Source organism: Megalobrama amblycephala, linkage group LG2 (genome assembly GCF_018812025.1).
Source record: "Megalobrama amblycephala isolate DHTTF-2021 linkage group LG2, ASM1881202v1, whole genome shotgun sequence".
Lineage (NCBI taxonomy): Eukaryota > Metazoa > Chordata > Actinopteri > Cypriniformes > Xenocyprididae > Megalobrama > Megalobrama amblycephala.
Genome location: NC_063045.1, coordinates 35,174,777 through 35,202,113, shown reverse-complemented (window position 1 = coordinate 35,202,113; position 27,337 = coordinate 35,174,777). Strand labels below are relative to the sequence as shown.

At 35.8% G+C, this 27,337-nt stretch overlaps 1 protein-coding gene across 2 annotated transcripts in view; it reads right to left on the bottom strand.

Moving 5' to 3' along the window:
• sppl3 (signal peptide peptidase 3) overlaps window positions 1–27,040 on the bottom strand; it is a 43,469-nt gene extending 16,429 nt beyond the window's left edge. The window contains exons 1-2 of one of the 2 annotated variants that reach the window (XM_048173078.1): window positions 26,540–27,040; window positions 639–716 (exon numbers count right to left, since the gene is read on the bottom strand). In XM_048173078.1, coding sequence (XP_048029035.1) covers window positions 639–716; window positions 26,540–26,562 — 101 coding nt within the window. In that variant the 5' untranslated portion in view covers window positions 26,563–27,040. The remainder of the gene's footprint in view (window positions 1–638; window positions 717–26,539) is intronic. The other variant, XM_048173084.1, reaches the window with a different exon arrangement.
• Between the last annotated feature and the right edge of the window lie 297 nt (window positions 27,041–27,337).

Below are 27,337 nucleotides of genomic sequence, written 5' to 3'. Positions count from 1 at the left end.
TGATCCTTTTTTCAGGATTCTTTGATGAATAGAAAGTTCAAAAGAACAGAATTTATAAGAAACAGAAATATTTTGTAACATTATAAATGACTTCACTGTCACTTTTGATCAAGTTCATGTATCCTTGCTGAATAAAAGTATTAATTTCTTTAAAAAAAAACAACAAAAAAAACAACTCCAAACCTTTGAACGATAATGTATATAAAATATAAAAAATATTATTTATATTTCTCTACAGAGAAGAGAAAGGGAGTTTTCATATAAATATATTTTTCATTAAAACTTTTACTTATTTTAATTTTCAATAATATAAGGAAATTATACATCTTACATTAAATCATCCATGATAACTATAAATTCATTAATTTTGAAGACATTACTGATAATTATAGAATTTAATTTCAAGTCATTCTCGCTATTTCAACACAAACTAATGCATCAGCCGCCTAAATAATTTGACATATTTGGTGACATGATGATGTTTAAAGTCAACTTAATTCAAAAATGCTCAAAAAAATATACAATAGAATACAAAATGACTACATTTGTATGTGCAAAACACACACATGGCAACACAGCACTGGTTCAATCCTAACTGCAGAGGCCTGAGGTCTGCAGCAGAAAAGATGAGAGCTCACCTGAAGCTGCCATACACGATGAGAAGGATGGAAATGAGGAAGGTTGACACCTGGCTGGAGTCCACAAGGGAGTACGCCCTGAGGAGAGGAGAAAGGAAGTTATTGTTTTCCACAACAAAAAAGGATGGTTATGTCATACATCAGACACAGAGATCGTCACCCTGTAATGACCCTTCCTGGTTCAAACCCTGCACTTGAATGTGCTCACTATTCACACCATAAGCTATTGACCCAAGTGTGTGGGTGAAACATGAATCAAAGCTCAGTCTGGTTGAGCCGTTACCGAGTTGTGTATGAGAAATGTCTCGTGTTACGGCATTCTCACCCTCCCAGAGCTCCGCTGAGCGTCTTTCGAGACCTGCTTTTGCCTTTTGTAAATAACAAGCTTTTATAGAAAGAGGTCAGGTTGTACGCTGTGTGCTAAGCAGACTCTTAAAATATAATTACAGTGAGCAAGTGACAGTTTGTTTGCTGGATAAATAATGTGCGGCTGTGAACAAAAGCAGCGGACTTGATTGTGTGCATTAATGAAGTAGTATGTATGAATAAAGAAAACGAGAGCAAGAAAAAGTAGGACGGAGCTCTGACCTTATCCTCAAACGACACGCTTTACTATGAACAATAAATGGTTTGAGGAAAAACACATTAGTAGTCACACACAGGCCTAACCTCGACTCTATACGTAATGATCCAGAAACACAGAATAGATGCACATCCAGACCGTAGAACGGACAAAAAGCGAGGCGAAGAGGACGAGAGGCGTTTGTGGATGCGGGTGTGACGGGCTGTCCCTCAGCTTCGGTTCAAAGGCAGGCATGAGGAATGTGTGCAGGCCCTGTGAGGGCCGTCTGGACCCAAAAACCCTATAAAACAGCTCAACTGAACTCTGACTGCCACAATGTTTCAAAATCACAAGTGCCCACTGGGAAAGAAAACCACACATGCAAGGCTTAAATGTGGTTATTTAGCCATTTCCATTAAAACTGACTTTATTATCTTGAATTCCTGAGGTTAAATAGACTATTTGCATAATTGGTGGCATGGAAGAAAGGACCCGACCAGAATATTATACAGACTTGGAGGTGGGCTCTTCTGATTTAGGCTAGTTAACTACCACCTACCAACCACCCAGAAACACCCTAGCAACTTAAAATCTACATAGCGCCATGCACATTTTCTTACGCAACCCGCTTTTATTTTATAATCCAATACTCCAGTGTGTGTAGTGTTAAGAATCTTGAGGAGAAATACAAACAGACGAGCTTAACAAACAAAATCTATGGAAGTGTATTATGGTCAAACTTTAAACATGAGTGCATATTCTATGTGAACATCCTTGTGGTTATTTTTGTGTTTTCCTCGTGTTTTATTACGCACTTCATTGTTGTAGGGCACAATGTGCTTCTATTAACCAAATTTCATTTTAAGATTATTTGTATCGTGTTTTGTGCACATAATAGTATGAAAAGAAAAAAATGGTACATCATGAATATTGCACTGAACACAGTTTTTACATTCATTTGTGTTATTATAGTAATGGAAAATGAAAGAAAACAAGTGTATTAGTAGTTTTACATACTGGTATAAATGTATTTCATAATGTTATGAGATTATGAGATTAATGTAGCTTTATAATATCCTACATAAGGTATATAAACAATATAATAAAAATCAGGAACTCATTACAGGGTATGGCGATATGACCAAAATCCTATATCACAATATGAGTCATTTTATTTCACAATAACGATATCTAAAATAAAGTTATTTTTGCTTTAAATAAATGTTATTAGGGATGCACCTAAAATAAAAAATAAAAATACTGAAAAATTTCAGATGAGACAGTTATTTTGATTTTGGCCAGAAATGGTTTTGTAGGGCCAAAATCAGTGAAGGAACAGACGTTTAATTAGCACTTCTCCGATGGCACATTTTGACTGTGTTCAGCATCTATTTCATGAACACAACGTGGATAACCTACAACAGTTAAACATGTCAGCTGTGTGGACACTAGATTTGGATTGACAACATTAATTTCTCGATTTTAAAGGGGTCCTGTTATGCTTTTTCAACTTTAGTTTAGTTGTTTTGTGTAATGTTTCTGTTTGAGGATAAAAAAAAAAGAAAGAAAGTCCACTCCAAACAGAGATATTCACTCACAACACTTTTCAAGAACTACAAAAAAATGGCTTATTGGGATTACAGCACGCTTCTGCTGGATCTTGTGAAGTCACAATGCCACTCATTTAAATAATCCTGGTTAAATAGGCCTGGTTTGAGCTGCACTAGAGAAAACCTGATTTAGTAGCTTGTTGTTGCCATGTCAAAGAGAATGGTTTTTTCCACCCTGGATCCAAAACTATTTTGTCTGGCCTTCCTAAGGTGGACAAACTTAGAAAACTGGTAAAAAAAAGTATTATTTTATCTGTGTGCTGCACATTTTACAAAGGACAGTTTTCAGAACCTAAGAAAGTACAATGCCTGATACGCACAAATGCAATACCCATTTTGTTGGTACAATCAGTTGTTTATGGATCACAACCTGTAAGTATGTTTTACCATTTCTTGTTGTGTTATCTATTAACAGTTCCAATTATAAGTTTTATGTTGTTGCTATGATGTAAACAAATGGCAAACTGTTTGATTCCGTTAGCCTGCTAGCTAACATTGCAGTGTTGATGTAGTGTTTAGCTACGGAGCTCTTGCTTTTGTAAGAACGTTGACCGATGTTCACCGATCCTTAGTAACTTGTCACTCTGAAACGTCCTGTAAAATCCATGCTTCCAAAGCTTCTACACAATCCTCTTGTTCGTAAACATTCTCAGGGTCTAAATTGGGCTCGTATTACTATGGCAAAATTGACACCATCGTTAATACTTATACCTGAGCAGAAATAGTTATGGTAAGGGGCGTGACATATCCAGAACATGCCATAAGCAGTTCGCCAATCACAACACACTGGGCCAGTTAACCAATCAATCAGAGCATATTATGTATTTCGAAAGGAGGGGCTACATCGAAACAGGAACTAAACGGGCAGTGTTTCCCATACATTGACTAGACTGTGGCGGCCCGCCACATTCTAATTTGTCCCGCTACAGTCTCAAAGTACGCCTGTCCCGATATTTAAATAATTGGTTGATAATTGAGTCATAGGGCAAAAGAAATAGAGTTGCACCAATTAGGTTTTCGTGCACTATATTCAAAGTCATATGAAGCCATCCCATAGCTTCATTTGAGGGACAGAAGAATATGTACATCGTTAACTTTTAAGTTCACGGAAACTCGTCTTCCCTCCGCTGCAGCTGTCAATCATTCTCTGTTCAGCACTCAAACAGCGCATCGCGTTCGGTAACGACAGTCAGCACGGTAAAACTCTCCAATATGATATATTCTCATTATAATACTTGATATGTAGATAAAGGGCTGTGGATTTGCATAAAAACACTAACGTTACATCTTGCTGGAGTTTATTGCCGTTTCTGAACGATGTTATACTGGCTAGGTTAGATCGCACAACACAAGGACTATGAATTGGCGTCACATTCTTTTTTTTTAAAGAATTAGGCTAGCATACTTTTTGCTGCTAATCAAAGAGTGACCATTAGTTTTACAAATATAGATATATAGATACAGGCCCCCCACTAATTATTCTAGAAATAAATTAATTCAACAAAAGGTATCCTCTTTTGCTACATATTTCTTAATGGTTTAAATCTATACTCTACATGTTTGACCACATATGAACTATCATTTAGCCTACTATATGTTGTGTGCATGACTAATGTGTCCTACCATCACCAATAAATAAATTACTATTAGAGCACAAAATTGTTTACAAGATAACACATTTCTTCATTGATCTAGTCACTTAATTTTGGTCTCAGAATGCACCATATTTATGCATTTAAATTTAAAATGTATTACATTTTCCTGAGCGAGATACTTTCAGTCTAATCAGATTCAATGAACTATGCTAAGCTATGCTAAAAGTGGCACCGCCAGACCCGGAGATCAGCTGAATGGATTCGAAAACGGTAACTTTAGGGGAGTTGGAAAATGAGCCTATTTTCAAAAAAAGTGGAGTGTTCCTTTAAAGTCCCCTTTTAGTTTTCAGATTTAAAAAAAAAAAAAAAAAAATTCGGATGAAATCCTGGAGGCGCCCGTGTCTTCTCTGTACATGAAACAAATGCACATCCTTGAATGAGCGTGAACTTCCATCATATTTACTTCCATCAAACTTATCAGGTAGGCTAAAATTTATAATTGACTGAATAGCTCTCTCTAAACTTGACGTGCGAGGACACACTGACTGAATATGCACACGAATCACGGTCACACTCACACGCTCAGATCAATACTGTTTTAGCTATGTTTATAGTAGGCTATTAAAATATTTCGAAGGACAAAAACATGAACTTTATTGGCTTTACTTCAAGTCAGCGGTCACTTTACTTAGCGCGAGCCCCTATGCGCTCGCACGCTTGGTATAGACCTTACGACGGTTCTGTCATTAATTAATATGAATTTATATGATTAGCCTTTTGCTTGACTACGTTATCAAACAGCTAATAATGTGTTGCTAATGTTACACACACTGTTCCTGTTCTTCATCTCAGAGTCAGACAGCTGCATTCTAACAGTCAGTATCCTTACAAACGCTTTGAACAACTCAGAACATCAGTGGAGAAAGGCTTATAGTTCATCATAACATCGTAATAGACTTGCTATATTGATAAATCTACACAATTTTTCATATCAACAGAAAATTTACCAGCATAACCTGGCTTCTCAAGACTTTCCTGCTTCAGAGCAGTCACAGTTAATGATATGCTAAAGCCCGCCGGCACATTTTTGTGATTGGTTACAAGGTAGTCTGTGATGTCACAAACACCCACAATTTCAAACCGTGGGTTTTTGGTTTACTGCAGTTTTAAACATAAAATACTCAGCAATGGTGCTGACTTATGAATTTGCACATGGTTTGTCTTAAAGCATATTAAAAACACTACATAGACATATAAACAACATTAAAAACTTGATTTTCACTGCAGGGGGTCTTTAAAATTTACATATAAATGAAAAGGTTTTAGATTTTAGCTATAAAAAGGTTTTAGCCAACCATTAAGAATTTGACCTGAAAAGCTATTTGAAAGTCATAACACTTCTACAAAAGACATAAAAACTGTATCAAAGACAGGTCCAGTAGCATGTCATTGAAGTGACTGAAAAACACTGGTTTCTTTATTGTTATTTAGAAAATTCATTTATAAATTTAAATGAATTAAATTTTTAAAAATTGTTTCAAGGTGCTGAAATATTGGTGTGATATAATATGACAGACAGTGATTGAAAAGAGGTTTCTGCAGATGTCCCTTAAGGGTGTGTCCTGGAAGATTACATTTGCTGTGATTTACATGATTTTGTCTCTGAATCCTCCCAGTTTTCATTCGTACACCAGAGCCATACAAATTCCTTTTGCGCACAAAAAAAAAGAAAGTGTGCGCAACCTTTCATGTCAATGACACACTTTCAGATTTGACTCCTGCCAGACATTTCAATGGTGATTTCAGAACACTGTCCCTGCTGTTCTGTTTACTTAAACTAACAGCTGATTGTTGCAATAGCCAGTATTTGTAAATATACGAGAGGGGGGGCAGGGAGGCAAAACACAGGTTTGTTGATTGCATTTTTGCAAAAGCTGACTTAACTATGTAGTCACTAATTTGATTAATTAGCTATGGGAAAAAATAACATGTTAAAATTATTAATGCCTATAGAATATTAGCCTATAGAATATAGTTAGAATGCCCCTAAAATTCAAGATAAAATTCAAAAATGCCCCTGTATGAGTTTTTGTTTCATATTTAATATCATGATATAGTTAAGCAATATCACACTGGTAACGAGCGCAATATCACACGAGTGCTGTTTTTGTCCTGAATAGCATGAGCGCAAATGTGATATTGATTTTATACAACAGTTCAATATATAAGAAGCTAATATTGTGTTACATTTTAGACACAAATTATTGTAAACCCAGACAAACAATACTATAGACCGATTTCGAGTGGAGCAGCATTTACTGTGAACGGAGCTGCTCTGAGACGCATGTAACCTGCACACATATAATAAATTAAAACGCATATTTGTTTGATTTAATCGCAGCCTTTGTGATTTTACAATAGCACTATGCTATGTTATGTTAAAATGCAGTTCATGGATTCTTTTCTGTGGAATGCGACACTTCTGGTATTTTGCCGGATAAACAGGTAAATTGCAATCGAGGATTTGAGTACTCGAATTTAAAATAGAGGAATTGCGACAGCTCTAATCATACATTTACGAAAGTTTCGTGAATGAAGGCTCAATGTGTGCTTGAAAAGATTTTTGTGAAGCTGTTTCATACCTATAACATGATAAATGCTCTCTCTGGATCAACGGCGCAGATTTGAATGTTCCGCTGTGATTATGTCAAAGGTTTAATAGAGGCTTTAATCCTTTCATTTAGGAATGAAATTGCATGGGTGTTTGATTCGAGATCGCAAACTTTTAACGAATAATCATGCAGCTCTGATATATAGTAAAATTTCACAGTTCCTGGTACCAATTTTGGTACCATAGCAAAACTATTTAATTTTAATAGTTTATTTAACCATTAAACCATTAAAGGGTTAGTTCACCCAAAAATGAAATTTCTGTCATCATTTACTCACTCTCAAGTTGTTCCAAACCTGTATAAATTTCTTTGATCTGCTGTACATAAAGAAAGATATTTGGAAGAATGTTGACCCCCATTGACTATCATAGTATTTTTTTTTCCCTACTATGGTAGTCAACTGGGGGGTGAGATCTGCTTGGTTACAAACATTCCTCCAAATACCTTTCTTTATGTACAGCAGAACAAAGAAATGTATACTTCAGGGGGGGTAATTGATGACAGAATTTTCATTTTTTTGGGTGAACTATCCCTTTAAATAAATTAAATTAGTTAATTATTAATGCTGTTAATAATTAAAAGTAAATAATACATTAGACCATTAGCATGGAGTATTCTTATATTTGTCGAATTAAGTAAATATTGCATAAAAATATCACATGAAGAGTAAAACAATGAAACATCACACGTAAGAACAAGTGGCAGGTCTATTGCAGTTACACTGCAAAACTTAATGCACAGGCCTACTTTACATATCAGATTTTTTTTTTGTCCCATCCATTATCGCATTGTTAAATACAGTTCTGCATTTTAAAGGTGCTAAAGAGGATGTTTTGTTTTATACATTTTTGCAATATTACTTGAAACTGTCTTTACTAACTGATAAAAGACTATTTATTAGGTGCACTGAAAGGAATAATATTAATATACATCATCTGTGCACGAGGTAGGGCCTTAAAAACATCAGCCAATGATCGCGTAAACGATTGGCCATCTGGCTTGTCAATCACTGCCATTACGTTCCTTGTGAAAGACGTGTGCGGATTGGCCCTCTGGCTTGTCAATCACTGCCATGACGTTCCTTGTGAGAGACGCGCGGCTGTGCGCTCCAGTAACTTTCCACACTCTACAGGCACCGCATGCAATGTTTTTGTCAGGAGACAGGAGTAACAACTGCAGATTATGAATTACCTGCGGTGAGTCCAACATAATGGATCCACTAACACGACACAGCGAATGCCGGTGGTAAACACTCGTGTTCCAATACTCGTGCACGAGTTTTGGGAGGCGTTCCCTCGAATTGAGCTGTGAAGGAGGGGGGTTGTTCTTACGCATGCGCTCATTTCAAAAACTCACTAACAGTCTTTGGTTTCTCAGTCGACGGAAAGATCCTCTTTAGCACCTTTAATATGGTTGTCACATCAAAAACCGTGTGTACTTAGCGCTCCCTTTATAATTAATGAAGCTGATATCACTTCAGTTCACCCACAGCGCAAGCTCACTGACTGAGTGAAAAAAACTACAATCTGTCTATACAGCACAATGAATCTCTTATTTACATTGTGTTTATAGTCTGTTGGTTATAACAAAATGGTTTGCTAGCAAACAGAGCTCACACTGAACAAACTCTGCCGTATTGAGTGGATTCTTAAACACCTCTGACTGGCCATTGTGTTCACATGCTCAACAAACATTGCAGGGCTCGATGCTTTTTTCTAAAGTTAATCAGTCAAGAGCAGTTACAGATGCATAAATGTTTTGAAATGTTGAAAATATATATTTGAAATTATTTATAAAATGAAAAATTTTATAAATATGACTTTAAATATGAAATTAAACCCACCAGGAGGTGGCAGAAAGTCCCTGTTAATGAGCAAGTCATTGAGATTCAACTGATTCATTCAAATGGCTGATTACAGGAAACGTTGCTCAGAGACTGTTGTTCTGTTCACTTAAACTAACAGCTGATTGTTGCAATAGCCAGTCCTTGTAAATATACGAGAGGGGGCAGGGGGGCAAAACACAGGTTTGTTGGAACCTGTTTTTTGCAAAAGCTAACTTGCAAAAGCTGACTTACAGGAAATGTTGCTCAGAGATGCAAAACAATCTGTGGACTTTGTATGAAACTATTTTCGTTGGCAAAATAGAGCGAAACAGGCAATTTGGTGTCTAAAATGCAAGTCGCTTATTAATATAAACTGCTTGTTTATTAAACTGTATGTTGTATAAAATCAATATCACATTTGTAACCATGCTGATATTAGGAGAAAAATGGTAATCTTCATGTAATATTGGTTAACTATATTAAATTATATAAATATAAAAAAAAACATACATCGTGAATTCTGGGGTCATTCTAAATGCATTTTAATAGACTAAATCAAGCAGTTAAAGCGTCCGCTCTAAATATGCACGCGCACTAGTCTAAACTATTAAACTACATCACGTAGTGTATGCGTGCACTCAGTGGATGTGTTTTTGTTAGTTAGGCCAAGAAAGAAACAGAAATCAATGTAAATCAAAAATTATGACAAGAAACAAAGGCATTTCCCACTACAATTTAAGTCATTTTCTTTTAAAAGCTATTTGCTGCATATTTAACATCAGGGTACAATTCATTCTGCTCTGAGTCAGATTGCTCACTTAGCGCATGTATGTCTGAATGAATTATCAGCCTATTGCCAGTAGATTGGCAGAAGTGGCACCATGCCACAGCTTTCAAGAGTGAGCATTTCCCTCTCTAGATCTCATTACCTCATTTATCTTTCACAGTGACATATGACCGCTGATACCTTAAGATTACACAAATTTGTAGGGATGCACCGAAATGAAAATTCTGGGCCAAGACCGAAACTTCTGTTTTCGAAACTTCGAAAACCAAAAAATTAATTATTAAATTCTTATTTTAAATAGGGTTTTTTTTGTATACTTATTTTTTTATTATTATTATTAGACTTTTTAATTAAATTCAATCATTTTACTGAATCAGAATTTTAAAAATAAAAGCCAATAAAATAAAATGACCACACTTTTATTCAAAGTAACACCAAAATGCATTAAAATAATATTAAACAACATGTCAATATCAATATATTATTCTTCATTCAGTTCTATACAACAGAATAAGATTTAACTAGGGCTGCCCCCAACTAAAGATTTTTCTAGTTGACTAACTAATTGCATTTCTAATAATTTAATTATTAAATATATTCCACCCCCCACATATGATACTGCGCTCAAGCGCACATAAATCTTGCCGGAAAGCACTGGGAAAAGTAATGATTATGAATGTAAAAATAGCAAGGAGGCATTTTAATTATTTATTAATAAACTAGTGTTTTCTGAGTCAGTTTCGGCTGCAAAGATGAAGTTGACGATGCTGCCTCGTCATCTCCGCAGTAGCCAGTGGATGCATCTTTAGAGAGAAATACACCTTTCATACGGATTATAATTTACATAATCATAGAGTAGCCCTTTTGTTTTCGATTTAGATTGGTTTGTTTAAAAGTAGACATTTCAAGCTTTCTATAGATTCCTCATGCCTGTGAGGCAAGAAGGTTATACACTGAGTTTCGGTTCATTTTTGTGACGCGTTGCAGTTCAGGGAGACCGAGACAGCAGAAAGTGCATCCTTTTTGTGTTCTTTATTTTACAAAAGCACAAGACCCTTTACAGTTTGGAATTATGTATTACTCTTATCTGTATGACCAAAAATGACAGTATTTTAAGTTAAAAAAGATCCAAGTGATCGCGCCAGCACCTCTGTGCATTAGCGCTATACTTCAGCTTCCACATTCTGCATAAACACATGGATATGCGCCTAATAAGAGCACACATTTATCTAGGTTAACGTTAGAGCGAGCAGCCATGTATAGTTACTACTTACATGTTTCAAAAGATGAGCCATATTTGAGGTTGATGCATGATAGGCGAACGTTTGGATTTCCTGCCCAACAAGCAGTGGTATTGAGTATTAAAAAAAAAATAATAATTCTTACTCAAGTAAAAGTATTGCTACTTAAGAAATAATTTACTTGAGTAAAAGTAGTACTGAAAATTAATATTACTCAAGTAAGTGTAAATAAGTAGTTTGCTGAAAAGCCACTCAAGTTACTGTGTTACAAAGTACTTTAGTATTATTTTTCCATTTTCACCCAAAATGTTGCGAAGTAAACACTAAACTCTCTGTAATGTCTGTTTCATTCATGCTGGAAGACCGAGGGCGCTTGTGCTGAAAGTCCACACCTGAGACTTGTAGAAGTATTAAGTGACATTCCAGTAAATCCCTTATAAATTTTATCAACCATCTCTACAGCTGAATAACATAGTAGAGATGTTTTTTGACTGATAAAAGAGACAATAAACATGACTGCGATGATATAGCCTATCTGTGTTTATCAGTGTTCTTCAAGCCATCTCAGGTATTTTCATAAGAATGATGAATAACTATAATGCAATATTATTCCAAGGCTTGAAATTGTGCCCATTTTGGTCGCATATGCCCCCTAAATTTAATGTTTATGACATCAAAATATATATGGGATCATTTGTGTGAGCGCAAATAATTGTTGAGGTGCAACCTGTTTTCATTTCTCTACAAAACGTTTGCTATTTACTGCACAGTATGTGCCTGCTGTGAGCTGATACAGTAGCCGGTCTACTGTTCTATCACATAACCAATTAAACTTCACCTTTAAAGCAGATTTTAGGTTGGTTATATTAGCATCAATCACTCTGTTTCACTGCGCTGTGTTGTCTTTATATTTCTAACATGAGAGTTAAGCAACATTACATGACCAAGAGTTACAGTTTTCCTGAATATCCTGAATAAAAACATCACGATTGAAAATTATTTCATACAACAGCTCAATAAACTGTAAAAAGTAGTTAAAATTAAATCACTTACATTTTAGATGCAATATTGACTGTTTTTGTTCTGTTTCAGCAGCAAAATATAATTCCAAACAAAGATCACAGCAGAACCATAGTGCATTTCAACACAATCGTGTTTTCATTACTAAATGATTCAGCATTTTGAACAAATTGGTTGAGTCAAAGATTCAATGACTCACCCATTAAGACGGTCACCTGCTGCCACCTACTGGCAGTTTAGTTTTGTTTGAAAATATAATTCTTTCCAACATTTCTTATTTGTATATTCAAACAACAACAACAAAAAAAATCTAATAACATTTAATGCAGTTGTAATTTTTCAGTTTAAATGATTTAATTTGACTGGTAAAAGCCCTATAGTGTCTTATCATTCTAACTGAATTTATTGATCATTCTAACTGAATTTATTGAAAGAATTTAAAACGAAAGATAAGCATACATTTAATAAAATTAGGGGGGAAAAAAAGCCCTCGGGGGAAATATCTCAAATATGCAGATTTAAATGTCAAAGCTGATAGAACACTGACGAGAATACTGTTTCAGAATAAAATTACATTTACAACACACACACAAAAAAATGTTTTTTTTTTTTTTGGGACAAACAATTTTTTTACTTGGACAAGTGAATGATGAGGCTTTTTAGTTGTGGTGCTCCTGAATTTTTGTGGTACTCCTAACTTTTTGAAGTTGGGCACACCAGTGCTACCAAGTAAAAAAAGTTAATTTCGAGCCCTGTAATGGACATAAGCTGTATCACAGTAGAGATGGGATTTTTCCAAAATATTGAATTCAAATATTTGGGCTCGAAAAAAAAGAATATTCGAATATTCGTTTATTTAAATGACATTAAACAAGAAGGACGTTTTTTTTTAAAATTCATCAAGATTTTGTAACCATTTCTGAACAAGCTTACTATTAGGCAATATACACAACAAGCTTACGTTATATCTTAAGCTTTTCTTTTAGTTCAAAGCATTAAACAATATATGCAAACAAAAAAATATATAAAGAACAAAAGCATTTAAGCTCAAGCTGCGCGAACGAGAAAAACGCTAATAAAGCAGACAGCGCTAGTTATCGTACAAAACGTACATAATACACTAGAGTCAGTATATGGTTATCGTGTTTATACTGTTTCACATGTTCATGTTGAGAAAAACAATAATATCTACATGCTCGGTTGAGAAAACGAGCCGCAACAGACATTGCAGAAACAAGACAACGATAATACATAACAGTGTGCCAAGTTTCGAACAGTAGCACTTTGTGTCTCCCTTGACGAAATTTAAAAGGAAGAATGTGTCTCAAAATCATTTTGCTATCAGATAAGTTCTTCTCGGCTCACTTGGGTTACAGCTGCGCTTACCTGTCGTGAATGCAATGATGGACAGCTGTCTTTCCTCATTCAACTGGTGTTTTGATTTCATGTGCTTTCTCAATATGGTGATGATATTGTGATAACTCTGTTTCATTCATTTATTTGATCAAAAGTAATTCCATTTTTTAAGATCATTTTCATCCAAGTAATTCCAAACTTCGCGAGGCAGATGACATTATGTGACGATCAAATGAAATAAACTTGTTAAACACGCTCCACAGCGCCACCTGGTGCATTTAGTTATAACTGCGAGTTTTAGTGCTTTGGATTTATCATGGATTCACTGCATTTACGGGCAGCAAAGCAACATAGTAAAATTCGAATAGTATTTTTATTTTTCGAATATTAATAACAGGTCGAATATTCGACTATATGTGCACACCCCTATATAACAGTATAAAATTTTATAAAATATTTTCTGTCTCACTGTTCTGTTATGAAGCAACATGGGACCACAAAGCAGCACGTTATTTCAAACATGACTGATAGTGACTTTGGAGCATACTGTGATTTTGTATATTTTGGAGCAAAATGGGATATTAATCTCATAATTGTCATGTTTGACACTTTGCTAAGCAAATATACTAGCTATCCCTGTTGTAAGAAGCAATTGTTTTATTACTAATTTTAAAAAGTAAGTCTACATAAGATCATTTAAATGTTTTAAGTAAGGTAAGTGAGAAGGTGAGAACTTTGATAAAAAAATGAGGTCCTATAGCAGTCTGAATAAAAAAGTGCCAGCAAAAATAATCAAAAGTTAACATTTTAAATAAAATGCTTTTTTCTACCGAGCATGTGCTGGGAGTCCGCTGTTACTATAGTAACGAACTACACTTTTACATGTATCTGACAAATAAACCATGTGCTTTTATTTCAATGTTGTTGAGGTTCAGCCTCGTACAGAGTTTTCTTCGTACACTTAATTTAATTGCATTTTTAAAGAGGGCGAGCTTCACCATTCAACTGAACTGTGTGCATGCATTTTAGACATTTACATTACATTTGTAATCTCCATCCATGCAATAACTGCGTCTTTTTTGAGCCGAGTTTTCAACTGCTCAGTGCTTTGGTAATATCACTGGTATGACCCCAGGAGCGGTCAATTTAAAACCAGAATATGAGCATAACTCATAACTAACATTCATTAAAATATTGAAACGTTAGCGATTTAAAAATGCCAACAGCACCAGTGGTTGAGTGTCAAAGCGTGGTTTGAACATCCTGCCCAAGGTCAAGTTGAGTGGTTTCACACCTGAGTCACATGTGCCTGTCATTGCCTGAAGCAATAGTTTGAAAAGTGCCCGTCAAATGCCAGCTCTGTTGGTCTGTCGGCACCTTTTTCAAAGTAATTTGTACTTTTGGTGAAAAATAAGAATAGCGAAGTTGAATACTTTTCTCTCTTTCAGCCAAAAAAACGAAAATGTCATTTTCGGCTGATAATTTCTGGTGGCCAAAATTTCAATGCATCCCTACAAATTTGATATCATGTATTAACACACCCGTAAAGACAAAGTTTTCCTTGAGGCACCTTTAGCAAATTCATGAAAATGGTGTCATTTATGCAGACAAAACTTGGCACGGCACACCTCTGTATATATAAACATTTTTTTTTTCTATTGACTTTGCTTGCTCTTAAATATGATTCTGTGATAAAGTATTTCCTCATAGGCCAAATGTACTGCAATATGATCATTTATATCACGGCTGTTTGCTGTAATAAATTTGTAAAACCTGACATCCCAGGTGAACAAGTCAATATAACAACAATACACCACTAGAAATGGGCTCCTGATTAGTAAAATGACCTTTTTTCTTTTTTTTTTTATAAAGGATTTTTCACAATTTTCTTAAACTATTAATTGTATAATGCATTGAAGTTCATGTAGGCACCTCACTCATTACTTTTTAACTTTTTAGCAGCTTTTTGTATCTGCTTTACAGTACACCAACAGTAACTCCAGCCACACTGGACAAATCTAGGGTTAAGTGCTTTGCTTGAGGCTTTAAACACTTAGCTGTCAAGCCACATCTTTTACCATTAGGTTAACACTAGTTAAAGTTACATGACGACTTTTGTCAGTTTGGCATATAAACATTTGAAGAAAGTTTATTGGTGCTTCTATCTGACCTTTCACATTATATTAAATACAAGGCTACTGTCATAGTACTAAATAGCTGGAAATGATCTTTATACTGAACACATTCTGTCTACCTTAGGCCAAAACAAAAACATTCCCAGTTCTTCTCAACATGCATTTACAAACAATTTTACTTCCATGATATATTTTTGAGCACAAAAAAAAGAAAAGAAAAAAAGAAGATGTTCAACAAATAAAAACTGCACGATTTTATACATTAGGACAGAATTGGATAGTGTAAAGTGAGTGTTTAGAGCCAGATCCTGAAAAAAAAAAAAGAAGGCAATTTCAAATATTGCCAGAACAAACTTTTAAGAAGGCTTTCTGACCAAAACATGCAGACTGAAGGTCAAATTCACAATCAAAAGCATCTCAACATTTCCTATTGGTAATGTTCCTTGTTTATCCAGATATATCATTATTTGCTAATATCGGTTGTTAAACACACTACTGCCAATAAGATTTTTTTAATTTATTTATTTATTTTTTTAAGAAATGAATACTTTTATTCAGTTTCAGCCAAATTATATAGATATAAATGATAAATGAATAAATCGCGCTATTCGCGCGTAGTTGGACGCTTGAACATTTTGAGTTTACTCGCTTCATTCGCGCGTGAAAATCCCTTCACAACAGACGCGAATTCTCAGACTGCTTTCTGCACACTTCCTCTGAATAAACACTACTTGTCAGTGGGGAAATAATTGTAAATTACAGCGAATAAGCTCAATTGGTATATGATATATATATATATACACAGGGAGTGCAGAATTATTAGGCAAGTTGATTTTCTGATCATATTTTTTTCCCAAGCACATTTTACCAATTCCAATCCACATCAATCTTAATAACTACTATTAATATTGTTTTTAATCATTTATAAGTGATATATAATTGTTCATGAAGGCTGGAAATGAAAAATGCCTTATATTCAGGTGTGCAGAATTATTAGGCAAGTTTTCTTTTACAGGCAAAATGAGCCAAAAAAGAGATTTAACTCAGACTGAAAAGTCAAAAATTATTAAATACTCATGAGAAGGACGCAACACTAATGCAATACTAGAAATTGCAAAGTTAAAGCATGACCAAGGGACAGCAAAATGCTCATTGGGTCAGCGGGGTCAGACAAAAACAGGTGGAAAAGAAAAGACACGTTAACTGCAAAATAATTAAGAATTAAGTGTGAAACCATCAGGAACCCTTTAGTCTCCAGCGCCACCATTTTCCAGAACTGCAACCTACCTGGAGTCTCCAGAAGTGCAAGGTCTCAGGATCTCAGAGACTTGGGTTAGCTAAAGAATCCTAAAAAATGACCCGCACTTGATAAGAATCACAAGCTGAAGTGTTATAAAATACATGAAGACTGGGTTTTTATAGGCCTTATAAACAGACAGCTTGAGAGTGACTCCTGAAGGACCAGCACCACATCCTCTTGTACCACTGTTTGAAGAATTTATCTTCCAGAATCTGGCAGTAAGTTTTGGAAGATCATTTTTAGTCCATCTCTGCAAGACAGACATTTCAGGATAAGAGATGGACTAAAAGTGAACTCAAACACCTTACTGCCAGATTCTGGATAAATTCTTCAAACAGTGGTACAAGAGGATGTGGTGCTGGTCCATCAGGAGTCACTCTCAAGCTGTCTGTCTATAAGCCCTATTAAAACCCAGTCTTCATGTATTTTATAACACTTCAGCTTGTGATTCTTATCAAGTGCAGGTCATTTTTTAGGATTCTTTAGCTAACCTAAGTCTCTGAGATCCTAACACCTTGCACTTCTGGAGACTCCAGGTAGGTTGCAGCTCTGGAAAATGGTGGCGCTGGAGACTAAAGGGTTCCTGATGGTTTCACACTTAATTCTTCACCTTAATTCTTAATTATTTTGCAGTTAACATGTGTCTTTTCTTTTCCACCTGTTTTTGTCTGACCCCGCTGACCCAATGAGCATTTTGCTGTCCCTTGGTCATGCTTTAACTTTGCAATTTCTAGTATTGCATTAGTATTGCGTCCTTCTCATTAGTATTTAATAATTTTTGACTTTTCAGTCTGAGTTAAATCTCTTTTTTGGCTCATTTTGCCTGTAAAAGAAAACTTGCCTAATAATTCTGCACACCTGAATATAAGGCATTTTTCATTTCCAGCCTTCATGAACAATTATATATCACTTATAAATGATTAAAAACAATATTAATAGTAGTTATTAAGATTGATGTGGATTGGAATTGGTAAAATGTGCTTGGGAAAAAAATATGATCAGAAAATCAACTTGCCTAATAATTCTGCACTCCCTGTATATATATATATATATATATATATATATATATATATATATATATATATATATATATATATATAAAATTGAGTAAAGACCGTTTTTTACAACTTATCATATTGTCCGACCTCCTCACTCACTTTCTTTCAAACACGATCCTTTTTATTTCTGTTTCTATAAATGTATGAAGATGAATAGCGACGATGATTTTGTCCTCCATTGTTGTTTCGAATTTCTGCCTCAGCTCACTATGTCACGTCACTACTAGAGCAAGCTCCTGACTGGTTAACGCGGCACGGAAATTCGCCAAAGTTCCGATTTTTCAACTTGCTCAATTCGCGCCGCGTCATTCGCGCCGCAGGATGTCAATTCGCGTCTTTGCATTGACTTAACATGTAAATCACTCGCGCTTACCGCTTCATTCGCGTCCGGTGTGAACGCACCATAAGAGTGGATTGAAAATATTGATTTTTAGATTTTTATCGATTCTCATTTTTATGAACTGATTTTGATTCTTAAATAAAAGAATTGTTCTTTTATTCTAAGTGGTTTTCAGTTGCGTGAAAAAACTTTTACATTATGATTATTACATTATTACCAGTGATTAAACTAAACATTATTCATAGCACCCTCCTAGGCAAATAAACCACAATAAACTTGCGCTTTGTTTCTTCTGATATGAAACAAAATCTAAGCTTTCAAGTTCCTAATATTATTAGGAAATTCAAACAATAAATACCATTTTGGCACTCTTTAATGTGGAGAGAAAGATCGATGTAGTGCTTCAGTTCAAGCGGAGCAGCAGCACGAAATGCAAGTTAACCGATCATCTCTTCCTCTTTACTACTAGTTACAGCACAAAATAAACATGAATGAACATCAGAAGTAGGGCTGTGCCTGTAAACTTGACAACTGCATCACCGCAGTGGCCAAGTAGCACCGGTGATGATACGCCAAAATACTTTTTTTTTTTTTTTTTTTTTTTTTTTTTAAAGTATGTGAATGCTGTTTTACATGAATATTATGGCACAATGTGAAGCATAAAGCTTTGTTTACAAAATAAGTAATAGGCTAGCAATTAAATGTTAAATCACAGCCATGGATACATTTGGATTCATACTGAATGAGAAGTACGTGAGCCCATGAATTTAAGCTTTGTTGGCTTTGTTTCGGTTTTGCAATCTGGTCACGCAATTATCAGCGAATTTAACAATATTCCATCAGTTATTCCACTAGACATGGAATCTCTTGTTTCTGTTCCCAAATCCTCGCTCACGTCCATTTTTGCAGGGGATTTTAAACGTTTCTTCCTTTGGTTCACTTTTAATTAGGCTTGTTATATTCTGTGGTAAAGTAGAAAAAACACTGTAGGACAGGTAACCTTTTGCTTGCATGTCAAATTCTATGTAACTCAGTTTGCGTTTGTTTTGAGACTTTGTAAGGCGCATCAAGTTTATTTGTACAGTGCATTTCACACATGCCGATGATTTTAGTTTTGCTTTCTCAGGCAACAGAAAATCAAGTCTTGCCCCTGTGGAAGATAAAATTGGCTTTTACAACAAGTGTCAGTTGCTTGTAACATCAGGAGAAAACACGAAGATTCTAGAAAAGAGAAGGTCTCTTTCCTCCTCGTGTCCCACATCCCACTCAAAACATAGAGCGGTAGGGTATATGATGCATCTTTGTGGGGAATTATAAAACAAATGTTTTTTTAAATAATATTTAACTTTCTTATATTTTTCAGGTTACTATTATTTACTTCAATGTTTTACGGACTGTAGTGTGTTGTTTCGCTGACGGAAGTGCTAAAATAAACACGCATTTCTGTTACCACCGCTGATAGTTGGTCTACTTCCACCATGGTGGTAAAAAAACTGCCACCGTCACAACCCTAATCAGAAGGTATGTTGAAAGATTTCAACCACGGAAAGATGTCTAAAAAAACCAACATTATATTTACCTCAGAAAAGTCCATAATGATTACAGCCCGATAGTTGGCTAGACAAATGAACTATAGAGAAAAGCATTTTGCAAAATATGCACTATTACATTAATTTTATTATTATGTAATCTGTTTTTTAATACTTAATGTATGTTTGAATAAATTCATCACGAAAACAGTTATGACTGCCACCATTTAAATTTCAAAAAGCAAATTGGAAATGAAACAATTATATCATTAAAATGTTATTATTATAACATTATTATTGAGTGAACTGAGTGAGAATTGAGCGGTTCAGTCCAAATTTTCTGAAGAGACTCGATCACTTTATATGATGAACAGATTGAATTTAGGCTTTTAATCACATTTAAACACTCATCAACTCGCACATCAGCTGTGGTAAACGGAAGCTCAAGCATGTTCGCTTGATGTGCGAGAACCATTCTTGTGTGTTTTGCAGAACGTTTGAGCTTCCGCAAGAGATCAAGCAGTTTCGGTTGAGCTTCCGTTAATGTTCACTGATCAATGATTATATGTGAGTAAAAGCCTAAATTAAGTGCTTCCCACAGGTTTGAAATATACTTGCGGTGGTAGCCGGGTGAAAAATCCTCCTATTACCCATGGCGCAAAAATTGTCTACTACATGTGACAAACAACAAATAATGTGTGATTTTAACAGTATTTTTTATTTATTGAAATTAATTTTAATTACATAGCATACCATTACATTTAATTACATACTAATATTATGCATTATTATGCATTGTAAAAATTATATAATGGATAATATACTTGTCAAATTATGCTCAGTCTTTTCTTCCTGTGGATAATTTACAATGAATTAAATGAAAATCTAATATAATATAAACAATTTGTGTAACCAAAATACCAATAATGCACAGAAGAAAAAAAACTTGGCGTGTGACTTAATTATAAACAAGCCCCAAATACACCGGGACTCTTATTTTGAAATGTCTACACAACTGCAGGCTGATTCTTACAACCGTCTAAAATATATTATATAAAGGCCATTAAGTAGACATTGTCATAATTCATTAACTTGAGTTCATTAGCAATCGCTTGGCATAAATCTGCACTTTTCATTGATTGAGAATCAATTTAAAGCAGTCTGAAACGTAAAGTAAACAGTTCTGACGCACACATAACGAGCAGGTATGAAACGCATAGGGCGAGGGAAGATTTTCCACTAGTTAATCGATCACGGGTGATTTCATTATCTTTGGCGGAAACAAAAGTAGTAGAGGATAAAAATAATAAAAGCATAAATGTGTCTCCAAATATACTGGGCGGCCGTTAATATACCTGGGCAGCCCGCCCAAGTAAAGTCTATGTGTGGGAAGCACTGATCTGTTCATCATATAAAGTAGGGCTGCACGATTATGTCAAAAATCATAATTGTCGATTATTCCCTTGAAATCGTAATTGCGATTATTAATTACGATTATCACAATTAGCATTGAATGATGTATTGAATAGCTTTATACCATAGTTTGAAGCAACTGCATGCCATATTTTTGTATAAAAATAAAAATCTGAAAACAATTTTTTATTGGTTGATTGGATTTTTGATTAGTTTATTGGTTTGGTTTCTTCTTTAAATAATAATTTTAAAAAGTCAACATATGCATTGTATAATAGGGGCTAGAACTAATGTTCCCCTAGGGCCTAAAGTGACGTAAACTGCGCTTGTTGTTATTTTTATTTTGACAGCGCTGAGAACAGTTCAGACAGATCCTGAGCGCACAGTGTTAGCATTCTCAAGGATGTCTTTTTTAAGAAAAGTAACCATAATAAAACTGATGGTTATTCCTCGTGAGGTGTAAAATACTGTATTTTCTTAATTTGCAATCCAATGGTTATTTTTCTTAAATGAGACCGCCTCAATGACGTATGCAGCCTTCAAATGCGACCTCCGGAGGATGCAGCCTTCAAAATGAGACAGTCATCATTAGATTACTTTCTGTTTAACAGTCCTGTCTAATATGTTATTAGATATAACTGTTATACAAAGTAGAGAGTAGATGAAAAAGTATTAGCTTTTGCCGTGTGGTTGATGCCCAATGTCGCTAGCTTAGCAGAAGTACATAATCATGTTTCGCTTGGTCTGCTCAGGGTGTTTTCACACTGGGCTCATTTGCCACGGTCCGAGACTGGGCGCGATTGTTCCCGGTGCTCCCCGCAGCTTTGGTCTGGTTTCACACTCAAATTGATTCTATCGAATCCTGGTGCGTTTGCATCCATCTTACGTCATCACAGACGTGCATGGCGCATGATAGAAAACAGTACGCGGGTCAGTAAATTGTGTTTTTATATTAATTTGGTGCTATCGTGTGCAGCAGAGTAAACAACACTTGGGTTTACTGTATGCGTGTCGCATGTAGACGGTTTTCCGCTGCTTGCAAGCAGACTATTGTGGAGACAGCTGATTGCCATTCATTTGCCGCTCTGATTGCACTCGCAAAGCACGAATACACTGCAGGCTCACTCCAGCTCGAATCCAAAGTAAATCATCAACACCATCTTATTTTAGTAAATATATTATAAATCGGCTAAAACACATGTGCAGGTTACTTTAATTCCTGAACAAGTGCGCACCCGAGTCCGTGTTGCTTTCATATTTATGCGAACTGCGGCACAGTTTGAGTGCAACCGAACTCAGACCACCTCCTCCAGGTAGTCTCGGGTTCGGTACCCCGGTGCGCACCCGGGTTCGCATGACAGCTTTCACATTAGCGATTTTTCATGCGAAAAGTCAAAAGCCTTCTCAAAGTCGCCCTGGAATTTCTCCTTAGTGTACGGTTGAGAGGTCCATCTATCTCTGTTTTCCGTGTTTGCAGAGTTAGTTTGTGGAGTAGATATATAGGCTTTGAAAAGATGCGCGGACGCGACTGCGCACGAAAGGCGGAAAGTGAAGTATACCGGGGCTTTAGCTACATGTTTGGAATGACATGAGGGTGAATAATTAATGACAGTTTTCATTTTTGGGAGAACTAACTCTTTAAAGTTGGCATGAAATCAAAATTGATCCTATTAACTTTGTTAGTGCATATTACTATTCTTGTGGTGAACAATTAATCCGTGCAAGTAAATACACTAGGGATGTGCAGCGATTAATCGCGATTAATCGTTTGCAAAATAAAAGTCTGTGTTTACGTAATATATGTGTGTGTTCTGTGTATAATAATTATGTAAATATAAATACACACATGTATATATTTAAGAAATATATGCATGTTTAAATAAATATATATATTAAATAATGATTTAATTTATTTATATATATTTTATATTACATATAAATATATATAAATCTAACATTTTTCTTAAATATATACATGTATGTGTCTGTATTTATATATACATAATTATTATACACAGAACACACACATATATTACGTAAACACAGACTTTTATTTTGCAAACGATTAATCGCGATTAATCGTTGCACATCCCTAAAATACACACAAAAAAATTGTTTCTCCCGGTAATCTTTAATCAAAATCTGAAAAGTTGCTTACGGTCTGAAATGGCGTTCGTTCTCTGATTATGTCAGTTTGACGCGTAAACCACTCCCCTCCAACCGTTAGTCTGCCATGAGCGAGAGATGGAGAGGAGGAGTGCTAAGGTAAAATACTGCCCTCTATTCAATATTCCGTTTCACTTGGAAATATGTCACAACACTGGAGAAAAGTCTTTTGCAACGTCCGGTTCACGGGGACTTTAAGAAAGGGGTGTCCAAACTCAGTCCTGGAGGGCCACTGTCCTACAGAGTTTAGCTCCAACTTGCCTCAACACACTTGCCTGGAACTTTCTAGTATGCCTAGCATCTTAATTGTTAGATTAGCTGTTCAGGTGTGTTTATTTGGGGTTGGAGATAAACTCTGCAGGACAGTGGCCCTCTAGGAGCAAGATACCTGATATACATTTACCAAAATGAATCTTTATCGAATTGAATTGTGGAATTTGTGTCAATACCTAGCCCTAATATGACCCATTTTAATCACACCATAGGCTAATGTTAAGTGTATGTTATTATGGCTTAGCCTTTAATGACAATTTCACTTACTATAATTGTCAAATCTGGTACTTGTTTTGCAGTGCTGTGGTGGGTAAATTTACTCATCTGTTAGCCACTGTGGTGGGTAACCTGTAAAGTGTTTCGGATTGACATTTTATAAGAAACCAGATGTGTAGAAGCAAAAACACATGCTAGAAAAAACATATTCCATTATACCTTGAAGTCAGATGACAAAAGTCATCCATGTTCACAATACACACGTGTGAAGAGTTTAGACTTTTCTTCACGTCAGCAGTTTTTAATGCATTATATTAACAGCCTATATTTACCAGCCACTGTGGCAGGTTTGTTTTCCCACACTTATCACAACCCTGGTTAACATTTAGCCATTTCTAACAACTAGACAAAGTGCAAAAATAAAAAGCTGTATTTATTCCACTTCTCAATATATCAATTCATACTGCATTGCAATTTCCTTACAAATAAGCACATATTTCTTATGACCTTAGCCGTCTTTTTCACAGACAAGGCTTAAGCCTAGTCCCAGACTAAAATGCATGGTTGAGCTTTTTAAACTGAAAGCAACTTGCACGGACATATCTAAAAATATGTCAGAGCCATTGTTTTGTCTCAAGATATACACTGTTAATGTTTGTTTTTTTTTCTAAGGCTTGTTTATAAAAGCTACTTAAATGTACTAATTGAACTAAGGCCTAATCCTGGCTAAATCTAAGCCCTGTCTGTGAAACCAGGCCTAGATGTCTGTATATCAGACTAAGCAGACAAGTTGAAATGTCATTTAGATGCAAAAACGGTCAACTATATGGCCTACTGCACTAGTGTCACACTTAACTTGAAGCATTAGTTATAAATGAATTGGACAGTCGAGGACATTTGTTAAGCTACGGATTACAGACGTATACTAGGCAGATTGGTTATGCAGAAAAACAGGATTAAAAGAACTAACATATTTTAAAGATCAACCGAATTAAATGTCATGTGCACTTTCACATTCAAAGCTAATGCATTTTGAATATTAATGTTTCAAATATACATATTTCATCAAAAGAAAATAGCCTATTAAAGACAAAAGACTTTGCTTAGTTGCCATTACTCTTTTAAATGGATTAGTGAACTTGTTCACATGCAAACTACTCGTCTGATACTGAGAATTGTAGTTATGTGGCAAGTGGTCACCGAATAAATACTCTGTGTTTTGTACATTAGCGGTAGTCAGTGTGACAGATCACTGATAATGTCAAGTGCGCATTTACTTCAACTAAATTAAAGAACTGCTAAATACACAATTATAGACAAATCATAACTGTTTGCTGTCTGACAACATCAACTGAACAATACCATGATTCTCCAGGCAAACAAAAGCAATTCAATGCCACCCAGCCAAGGCATTAGAGATGCAGATGGTTACGAACACCTACACGCCAGTCAAACTTCCTGGAAAGTCCTTTTCATCAACTAGGCTTAGGATAACTGGGTAACTAGATAACTAGATTTGTCTGAAGAAAATAACAGAAATCGTCTTCTGTCAGTATCAGCTACAGATATACAGAATCCAATATTTGCCTTAAATACAAAGGCAATGATAAACTTCTGAACAATATGAACATGCCACATTTGACCTATTCACTTACAGCCATAAAAAAAAAAAATTGTAAATATATTGTATATAATGGGCATTTAATCTAATATGTAATATATATCTATATACACACACTTTAAATATTGTTTTGACTATTAATGATTTCATGTTCTGAATATTATACATATTATGTACAAGGGTGCATAATGTTTACATATTTTTTCAACAGACTTAGGAAAAATAAATGTATAATTTTTAGTAGAAAAAAAAACAAAAAAAAAAAACCTCAATATAGGCCCAAAACTCATTGACTTGGTGCTCCAAAACTTGTTATTCGGACCACCAAATTTGCAAATCATCTCTGGCTATATCATTTCCTAGCCTAAAAGAGTTATATGAATGACAATATGTGCCTCATTCTTTTAGCCAAGAGAAGATACGTCATGTGTGAGCTGAAAAGTGTTAAAATGAAAGAACCACAGTGCACAATGAGTTGAATGTCTTGTTTACACATCATGGCCGTGTCTCAAAACCTAGTGTGCTGCCTACCTAGAGAGCACTTTAGGGCTCCATATCCGCATCACACTGACGTCCGAACCGGTTGTCTAGGTAGTCAGCTCACTAGGTTTTTGAAACACAGCCCATGCCTTGCATATACACAGCTCTCTTCCTTAAAGACAGGATTAGAGCAGCTAATGAGCTAAAGCACCACCACCACGACCCAATCTATGATTACCGGCTACTGATTCACATGAGAAACGATGAAATAATGATAAAATCAATTAAATTATATTGATTTAATAATGTTTCAGATTGCATTGGTCGTGTTAGCACGTTAGCGCACTGCATTTCCCTTTGTGCCACTACCGTATTACAAATAAACACATACACACGACGGGAAATACGTATTATTTATAACATAACTATTGTAAATAATTTGTGAGGTAAACTAGATCAAATGAATGCTGGTCTAACGGCAGTTGAGATTAAAACACCAAACCCGTATATAAGGGAGCAAATGGGCTATATTAGACCCAAAATACGCCTCGAACCTTTGCCGGAGCGTAATGCAACCGTTTCAACGGCAAAACTGAGGGAAAAATCACACCTTTCAGGAGCTGACAGTGGTTATATGTGTGTTTTAAAGCGGGTTAAATGTCGGCGTTCTCTGTCTGAATGGTTATATTTGCTGGCACTCACCAGGAGTAGCTCTGCTCCGCCATGTCAGTCAGTCAGTCAGTCAGTCGGGCAGCGGCTGAGGACTGAGGTTCGGCTCAAAAGACGAGATTATCTCCTCCACACGCTCACGGTTTCGCCTTCTTCACTGAGCCCCCTCCGATAACAACATGGCGATGTGTTTCCTTCGGCAGCTCGCAGCAGAAATGACAATGATTGTGGCTGTGCTGCTAGCCGAGGCTAAGAAACAAAAGCTGTCCGGGAAAAAAAACGAAACGTTTCGCTGACTTCAGTCGGCTGTCTGTCCTCACAACAGGCCCCGCTTTCAAAGGCCCTCAGATGAGCTGCAAACCCATCTTGGGTGTGCATGCAGATTGCAGAGAGAGCTGTGTGCTGGGTTTGCCCCAATAGCTGTAATGGAAGCGCACGGATAGCTTTGTTTTCTATGGCGAGCGCGCGACTGTCGCCCCTACCAGAGAAGTGCGCGTGCACGGCTTTGCCCACACAGATGAGATTGAAGGGACAGGCTCTGCCACTAGGTGACATGCAGTATTGCAGTTTCGAGTCGACATGGAGAATTGGCTTAGCTGAAATAATATAGTGGGCCTACATTTAAAACGGACAAGTACTGAAATTAGCCTTGAGTCCATGATACAAGGAGAGTGTGATCTCTTTATTTAATTTTCTCATTTCCTCAACTTATATAATAAATAATACCACTCTATACAAGGGTGTAACTTTGGTTTGAAAAGTGGGAACACACACACACCCTCTAGGGGGGTCCGGGGGCATGGCCCCCCGTAAGACAATTTTGTACATTTT